At 44.0% G+C, this 9,589-nt stretch overlaps 1 protein-coding gene across 1 annotated transcript in view; it reads right to left on the minus strand.

The window, feature by feature from the left end:
- Positions 1-7,711, minus strand: part of RTN1 (reticulon 1) — a 230,657-nt gene extending 222,946 nt beyond the window's left edge. The window contains exon 1 of the mRNA XM_040477303.1: positions 7,326-7,711. Within this exon, the coding sequence (XP_040333237.1) occupies positions 7,326-7,566 (241 nt within the window). The 5' untranslated portion in view covers positions 7,567-7,711. The remainder of the gene's footprint in view (positions 1-7,325) is intronic.
- Positions 7,712-9,589: the final 1,878 nt, after the last annotated feature.

Consider the following 9,589-nt stretch of genomic DNA (forward strand, 5'->3'; position numbering starts at 1 on the left):
TGTGTGTGTGTGTGTGTGTGTGTGTGTGTGTGTGTGTGTGTGTGTGTAGTTCTTAAGCAAGTATGTTATAATATGAAGTTTTTCCTTTTTAAAAAATTTTTTAATGTTTATTTATTTTTGAGAGAGAGAGAGAGAGAGAGAGAGAGAGAGAGACTCTAGATACAGAGTGAGTGAGGGAGGGGAGCAGAGAGAGAGGGAGACACAGAATTTGAAGCAGGCTCCAGGCTCTGAGCTGTCAACACAGAGCCCGATGTGGGGCTCGAACCCACAAACCATGAGATCATGACCTGAGCTGAAGTCTGGCACTTAACCAACTGAGCCACGCAGGCATCCCTGGAGTTTTTCTGGACAATGGAGAACAACAGAGTTGCAAGAAGGCCACAATTTTGTGGAGAGTGAACTTTTGGTAATTTGGAGTTAACCATGGTTTTTGAGATGGACTCTGTTTCTGGTTTCATTAGCATGCTGTTTGCTTTTGAGAAATATGTTCCTGTTAAAAACCACAATGTAAAGTTAGGCACATTGTTTTCTTTTAGGAAGGTATAAAGTTCTTGGTATAGCCTAATACCTTCCTTTCAGAGTTTCGCCCAATAAACAACAACCTCACTTTTGCTTGAATATCAGTAACTGATGGGCAATCTATCTCTTTTCCAAGTAGTTCTAATTATTAGAACTTTCTCCTTCACTAAGTAAAAATCTGCTTCTCTAATTTTCCCACCATTCCAATTCTGCCCTGTGAAACCACCTGGGTCACACCTCTGCTTCATAAGATTGTTTCCAGTATTTGAATTTAATATTCAGATCTCCTTTAATTCCTCCTTTATTATGGCTAAAAATTACTAATTTCTTCTGTTTCTCAAGTGGCATTTTTTCTAGAAGCCTCACAATCTGGTCACCCTTCTATCACTATTCTATAATCCATTAATGTCTCTCAAAGCATAGTATCCATTTGTTTAGTACAGGACTCCAAATCTGCCTAGAGCAGAATCTAGAGGAATTAGTACGTCATATAATGTGTACCCAAGACTTTCTATTAATACGATCTAAAATTACATAAGAGATTTTAGTAATTTCACCATACCACTAGCTCATATTTAGTTAATTACAACCCTCAAAGTTCCCATCCCCCACCATGAACCATTTTAAGTTGCATCTCCTACGTTCTGTACATATTAAGTAGAGTTTGCAGAACCTACAATAAGGACTTTACATTTATAATTTTTTTTAAATTTTTTTTTCAACGTTTATTTATTTTTAGGACAGAGAGAGACAGAGCATGAACGGGGGAGGGGCAGAGAGAGAGGGAGACACAGAATCGGAAACAGGCTCCAGGCTCTGAGCCATCAGCCCAGAGCCCGACGCGGGGCTCGAACTCATGGACCGCGAGATCGTGACCTGAGCTGAAGTCGGACGCTTAACCGACTGAGCCACCCAGGCGCCCCTACATTTATAATTTTATAGGACACTGCTCTTCCTTCTCCTCTAAAAACCCCTAGCACTGAAGCTGAGGCCACTATGACCTTTCCTAAAGATATCAGCACTGAGTTCACCGTCCTTCTCCAATCTCTGCCATGGTTCCTTGTGATTTGAGTAATCATACAGATGACGATTTCACTCCTGCCCTTGCCGTTCTTCTGGACCCCACTCCTCCAATGACCTTGTCTTCCACTCCCGCTCAGTCTCCTACTCCCCTCAATAACTGTGCCCCCTCCTTAATCTGTCTCCAACCCCACTCTGGAAGCACCACCTCTTATCCTTTCAGCTCCCTCACTCGGGAAACCCTGGCCCATCTGTTCTTCTGCCCTGCCAGCACATGCAACCCATTTATATCATCTTCTCACTGTGCGTCATCCCCCTCTTGTCTTCCTTCCTTTCTCCCCGGATTCCATAACCCATCAGTATCCTCACTGCCTTATACACAGCTCACCTCCTCCATGGACCCTCTCTTTTTCTCAAAATCAAAACCAGTTCAACCATCCACCTAATCCAAACCAATGCCCAGACAGCTGGACATGGCTGGAAAAAAAAAAAAAAAAAGATAACATGTATGATAACTAGTCTCACATCAAGCTCATGACCACAAATTCCAAGTGAGCCTGAGGGCTTCTCAGAATTCTCAGCTTCCCCTAGTCCTTTCACTCTGCTATTTTACACCATTTCATACTTTCTCCCCTCCCCTCAAACTTCCAGCTCCACTCCTGCCTTCATGTGCTCTTGACCTTGCTTCCTATTTCATCAAAAATAGAAGCAGTTGGAAGAGAACCCCAACCTGTTCTCAGACCCATCCCTGTACCTGTGCCCCCCTCCTCTGTCTTTCCTCCAGTTATATCCACAAACTGTCCTAAAGTCCATCTACCGTCAACCCTCCACTATGCGTTGGATCCATTTCCCCTCACCTACTCAGTTGCAAGAAATGCACTCTCTCTCCTACTTTATCCATCTTTCCATCCCTACTGAATTATTTGTATCACTTTATTTTTTAATGTTTATTTATATATTTATATTTGAGAGAAAGAGAGTGAGAGCAAGAGCGAATGAGGGGCAGAGAGAGAGGGAGACAGAGAATCCCAGGTAGGCTCCATGCTGCCAGCACAGAGCCTGACACAGGGCTCAAACTCATGAACTGTGGGATCATAACCTGAGCCAAAATCATGGCTCAATCGACTGAGCCACCCAGGTGTCTCACATATTACTTTACTAATATGCTTTAAAGTCTCCCATAGTAAGAAAATAAATAAAACCTTCCCTTCTCTTGACCTCAATCCCATAGATTGACACAAAGATACATAGGTTTTGTTTTCCCACAGCTGTGTGGTCTGAGCAAGTCATGCTCATGTTTATTGATCCTGTGTTGACCTTGGAAAACTAATTCATGCCCTTGTGCCCATGTGGGTAGATGATCATAATCTCTTCTAGACAAGCTTCCAGCAATGACTTGGGAATAAGGAAAATGAGAAATGACACCAAAGGAATTGTTTCATTAAACTAAATATTAATGTGACACAGAAAGATGTACATATTCTAGGAAACCACGATACTTAAAAAAGTAGGCATTCAATGAATGTTTACTAAATTGAATTGAACCGCAATGGTTTCTCACTTTGCAGATAATAAAAACTTTTTGTGATCTGTATCCTACTCAGGATACAGTATAACGAGCAAAATAATACAAAACTCGCCTGCAGAATCAGAAGTAGATGAACACTAGAATCAGAATAAGAAGTAGATGAACCCTAGAAAAAAGATGGCAAGAAGGCCTATGGAAGATTTGAGGGGCAATGACCAGGATGGGTTTCCAGAACAGTGAGCTCATGAAGAGGAAGTTATGCTGGAAGCCTTGATAAAATTTATCATAATATTCTTTTTTTTAACATTTATTTATTTTTGAGAGACAGAGAGAAACAGAGCACAAGCGGGGGATGGCAGAGCGAGGGAGACACAGAATCCAAAACAGGCTTCAGGCTCTGAGCTGTCAGCACAGAGTCCAACACAGGGCCAAACCCATTAACTGTGAGATCATGACCTGAGCCAAAGTCTGACGCTTAACCCACTGAGCCACCCAGGCACCCCGCCTTGATAAAATTTATAATCAATGTATTTTTAGGGTATGTAAGTGTTTGTAAATTTTAATGTAACCTGATTTGAATTCCCTATATGAAAGGACATGTACATACTTTCTAGCAGAAATATTGATTATAACCAGAGACTATGTCCAGAGAAATAAATTACATTAGAAACTCTTTTATTTGAACCAGAATGCTAATAAAAACTGAAAAATAAATTCTTTTATTCTTCTTACATGTTCTGTAAAATATTGTAAAAGCATGTGCAGTGTTTCTGCTCATTTCAACAGAACTGTAGCTTTCTCAAAAGATGAAAGAAAACAGAAAACTGAAATTTACACCTTCTGAAGGGGATTACTGGGAATAACTCCAAATAAAAAATGTACACACATCTATCAAACACACCCACAGGTTAAGACAGTCAATCCAGCCTCCATGTGAATTTTAGAAGATGATCAGTAATGTATATGGTATAATTTACTATATTAAACAGAACACAGGATATATAAAAACTCTGAAGTTATTTAAATCATGATAGACAATTTATAGTTTTTCCCATAGAGTATCACATTGAGCATTTGAAAAATGTAAATTTATGAGCACTGTGATCCAAGTAAAGTAAAAATCTTTCTCTCTTCTCTCCCTCTCCAATCATCTAGTAATTTAAGTCAAATTATCTATAAGTCAATATTACAGAAGGAAATCATATTTATTTATCTGGACCACTCTCCATTCTGTTCTTCATTTTGCCTTGCATGCATGAAGCGGTCAATGAGTTAATTTCCAAAGCAACCATGAGTTAACTTCTTACCACTGCATTTTGCTCAAATGTTCTATTTTAAATTCTTCCTTTAAACAAAGGGCCATTCTTCTATCCTTGTGTTATTGTATGCTCCTTTTGAATGGTTTCCAGGAATAAAATAACTGATCATGAAAAAACAAAACAGCTGCTCTCACCATCCTTTGTATAAAGTTATTAGATGATGGCACTGATTCATGATTTAACAACTCTAACATGTTGTAGCCTACACACGGTGTATTAAATGTTCCCTTGGCAACAGACATCATGTTGCATGCCCATTATCAATTTTAGACATGAAAAGTTGTAGCTTTAAAAGAATTACTTTTTTTAAGAACATGTCCAATCCACAAAAGGGACGGAAGCAATGAGAATACTAGAAACTACAGTGCAGTTTTAGTGATGTTTAAACACATTCATTGCAGGACATTACTAAGAAATATTTTTGGAAATGTTTCTTTAGGAACTTTAATTACCATCAATGTATAAAAATAAATAACAGAATTTCTGTCCAGATGGCATGATTAGTGGTGTTTTTCAGAAAAAAAAAAAGCTTTTAAAATATCAGTATCTGTCTTACACTTTATAATTCTATCTGTAAAAGAAACAAAATCTGTTTACAGTGCCTCATGCTCAATCAAAGTCTAAGTTACTTCTTAGTTTGAGTCCCAAAGAGCACCATTCTTTTAAAAAAGTAAATCAGTGTAATAGGCTTCTTCTAGATTTTGTCTCTGATAAAGTTAAAGATGTACTTACTGACTTTGCTTATCGGTTAAAACTGTCATAATAACAGACAAGGAAGCTGGCCCAGATTTTGTTTGTATTTTTCACGACCTAGTTGTTTATTTAGATATCATTTCTAGCATCTAGGTCTCCTATAGTAGTCTCTCCAGTATAGGAAATATGAAACATAAAGATTTAAAACATTAAACAATCAACAACTATATGAGACATTCCTTCAAGCAGTGATAATAAACTAAAAATTTTCTATGTAAATATGCAAAGTATGTACTCCTTTTCCCTCCTTTCATTCTCCTCCCATCCAAACTTAGAATCATCATGTTCTATTTTATTAGTGTATTTATGGTCTAGGATAGGAAACCCCCAACACATTCAACAAAGCAAAATATTTCTCTAAATTTCTATAATAATAATGTTAAATATTACAAATGCCTGCTTTGTGACAGGAGTTCTCCTAAGCATATATATAGCAACTCATTCTAGTGTATAGTAAGTTACTGAACACAGGGCACTTAGCTTCCTTTCCCCGGTTCCCCTAACTTTGGTGACACTAACGGGAGGTGGGCAATATTTAAAAAGAAATAATTAACCTTGATGACAGTGGATAAAGGTTCTGAACTATGAGTTACAAGAATGATAATGGTAAACCAACAAAAAAAAAAAAGGTGCCTCCCTTTGTCTATTATCTTTTTCTACCTTCCTTTGCAATTATAAAGAGTTTTGTTTTCTTTTCATTTAGATGAAGAAGTTGAGAGAGGCGAGGCAGTCTTTCCTAGTCTTAAATCTTTCCCACCCCCACAGCCTGAGTTAACAATCAATATAAGACAAATAGTTTTATTTTCTTCCTTTTCTTTTTTTTTTTTTTTCTGATTATGGTCCCCATTTTTTCTCTTTCCATCAGAATGTTTATGTTTTAGTTAACGCATTCCCCAAACCTCCTTTCCTCAGCTCAAATCTCTATACTAACTAGATCAGAGTTAAGACTACCTAATGCACTCCACCTGACCCTTACGAGAGCTGCTGGCTTCAGAAAGGGGTTCCCCTAAATCGGCTGCCAAAAGCACGCAGGCCAATCCCACCCCCTTTCCTTCCTCCGGAAGCACCCATCACCCCAGATCCTCAAGGGCTACGTGTCCAAATCTACACAACTCCCATTCCCCTACAACAAAGCTTTTTCAGAAAACAACACAACACGGCCCCTCTCGAACCTCCTGCCTGGAAACACAGGGCTGCCCAGGCCGGCAGCCCTTACTCAAAGCTCGCCTCCCGCATCCTTTGGCCGGGATGCCCCAAGGGCCTGGTCCCAGCTGGGCACCCAAGCGCTCCGGTTCTCGAAAGGGGGAGTCAGGCTGAGGGGGGCCGAGCCCAGGGCAATTTCCAAATGCCCGGGCCGTCCATACTGCCTGTAAACTGTACCTCGTCCACTCACCACCACCACTCAAGCCCTCTCACACCGCAGCCAGGCCGGCCGCTCTTAGGGGTTCCAAGTTTCAATAATGCTTCCTGCAAGATGGGGGCATCTGGGCAGTTAGGAAGGAAACGTTGTGGGCGGGGGCAGCCACAACTCCCAACCCTCTAGCAACGCTGCCCCTCCAGAAAGAGACTCATACACCTTGGGGTTTCTGTTTTCTGGGGCGAGGAGGAGGAGGAGGTGGAGGCCGGGAGAGGGGACTGGGAGGGAGTAGGGTGTGGCGATGTGTGGAGGGAAGGGGTAAGGAAGACTTAAGCCACATCCCTGCCCGGGACCGAGCCCGGTGTAGCGGCAGCCGGCCTGCCCGTCGCTTTGTTGTCAGCGTCCCCGGGAGCCCGCGCGCACGCGGAGCGCAAACACGCCCCAGAAAATCATCGCAACTGGCCGGGCGGGCCCTCCGGCCCCCAACCCCTTGGCGGAAGGAAGAAACTTGTACGCGGGCGCGCCGGCAGCCAGGATGCTGCCGTTTGCCCCTGAGGACAATTTTTAAAGCCCAGATAACAATGATAACGACATAAAAAGAATTAATAGTATTTTGACTTCTTCGGAGCATTTGGAAGAAAAAAGAATTCCTGTTTTCTACAGTCCGCCAATATTCAGTCGCCCGTGGCGACGAAGCAGGGCTGAGGTTGGTGCTCCAGGTAGAGAGCGCAAGCGAGGTGCAGAGCCGAGCTGCGGAGCAGGGGACCGGCTGGGGGACCCGGGTCCCCGACGCCATTTGCGGGGCAGTGGCGCCCGTCGCCCGCCTTACCTGTGGATGCAGTTTCCATGGCAACGGGCGGCGGCCGGGCGGGGCCCGAGTCCAGTTCCCGCGGCGCCGCGTCCCCGGCCCCAGCGCCCAACCCCCGGCCGGGCTCCCCCGCCTGCGGCGCCGGCTTGGCCCCTGTCGGCGTCACGGCTTCGTTCTCCCCCTCCCCCCGGTCCCCGAACCACTGGGACCCGGAGCCTGCCAGCGGCAGCAGCTCGTCTTGGGGATCGGGCGGCGCGGCCATGGCTGGCGGTGCCCCCGGCGCGGCGACGGCGGTGTGGCGGGGCCGAGGTGCGGTGCCTGGGGCGGCCGGGCGCTCCCTGCTGCTGCCCCCGCCTGGACTCGGGGCTCGGGGAGGCTGCGGTGTCAGCGCCGCCGCCGCCGCCGCTGCTGCTGCAACTCCGGCGGAGCCGCTGGCTGCCGCTCTCCCCGCTTCAGCTCCTCCTCCTCCCCCTCCTCTTCCTCCCGGCCCCGCCGCGGCCGCTGCTTGCGCTCCTCCTCCTACTCCAGCCGCCGCCGCCGCCGCCGCCACCGCCTCGCTACTCCCAAGCCTGTTATTACGCAGGTGGAAATGGCCTGCCTGGTCCTGGGCTCCCTCGGGCCCACGTCAGCCCCCGGCCTGCTAGTGGCAGGCCCAGATTAGGGGATGTGCCAAATCCACTCGAGTCTTCCTTGAATCCAAGGAGAAGATGAGCAGGTAGAAGCAGTCCCCAGCTGAAGCGTGACTGATTAGGCAAGCTGCCTCCCAACTCCTAAAGTTAAGCCCGGACTGGCGTCTTGGGACCTGAGGCAAAGAAGGGAAGCTTAGAGACCTCAAGGCCACGGTTCTGAGGGTGACCAGTCTCAGCGGTGGAGGGGATGTGGGGCTGCGCGGGGAGGGGTGAAGATGGGTGTTGGCAGAGGGAGGCAACTGCAACCCCGAAGTTAAATACTGCGTTCTTAAAAACTGTTGTTTCCAGAACGGGGCTGAACACAGCGGAGTACAGGAAAGAACTATGAGGAGAGTCCCAGAAAAAAGCTTACCAGACCTCATCCGAACCAGCAACGAAAGCAAATAGGATGTCACTAGGCAGGACAAAAAGCAGCTACGCTTCCTTTCAGAAACACTGAGCCAAAGCCATACTGATTATCAGCTGTCTGCGCAGTCTATTTCATTTGAGAACGTGGACATCTCAGGAACCTTGCTTCTTTTTGTTTTCTTTTACAGCTGTCTCTGACAAGGTGGAACGATACATGAGAAAAACCAAAACTCAGAGGAGTTGGCTTATAATGTGTCATTCCCATATTTTGACCCATCTTTTCAAACAAAACTTGTGCGCTATTGGTTCATAAATGGTCTATAAAATGATAAAGCTGAAAAAAAAAATAAGGTTCAAGCCAACACACAGGGTAGAGGAATAGGCTTATCCACTGCTTTTTCTCTAAAAATGGTAGGGCTAGAACTACTTGAGGCTTTGTGGGACTGCTAAGCCACCATAGGCCTGTCAAGGGTCTCCACCTGTTGATTTTTATATTCAAAGGCTATTCAGATGCTCTTCAAAAATGCTGAAAATTAAAAGCCTGGATTCTGTCCAACTCTTTGTTCTTCTGGTACACTATTGTTCAAAAGATGTTCAGTGACAACAAATTAGAGAAAATGTATTCACTCAGTAGACCATAGATATGGCCTACTAGTGCCAGATGTTCCTGGGGATATGATGATCACGAAAATTTTACATTACTGTTATCTGCAAAAATTATGATGGACATGTTCATAATCTTGATTATGGTGATAGCTTCATAGGTGTATACATGTCATAACTCATCAAATTGTTTACTATAAATATGTGCAATTTAACGGATATCTATTTTACCTCAATAAAGCTATAAAAAATCACCCCCTCCAACAACAACAACCAAAAAATTCTTGGTTATCATGAATCATCGTGGTTTTTGAAATCTTTCCATGGGTAAAACAAGCCTGTTTAAGAAATCTTTAAGACAAAAAGCTATTCCACTGCGGTCTTTCTGTGTAGCTTAATCCTGTTGTGTAATCAGGGGGCACTTGTGAGATTTTTTTCAAATCTATTGTTTAGAACCCCTTGAAGCCATCAGAGATACCAGAAGGGAATTTCCCAGTTTTATTATAACATGCCAAGAACACAGAAAGCTCTAACTCTATAACATTAAGTGGTTATCAATGGGTACTGAATATTTGAGAATTGTTCTGGTAGGGCAGTTTCATACAGAATTACACAGAATATGTTATTTTATTTCCCTGAGAAACA

Source organism: Herpailurus yagouaroundi, unplaced genomic scaffold, assembly GCF_014898765.1.
Source record: "Herpailurus yagouaroundi ecotype Mexico unplaced genomic scaffold, PumYag 141, whole genome shotgun sequence".
NCBI lineage: Eukaryota > Metazoa > Chordata > Mammalia > Carnivora > Felidae > Herpailurus > Herpailurus yagouaroundi.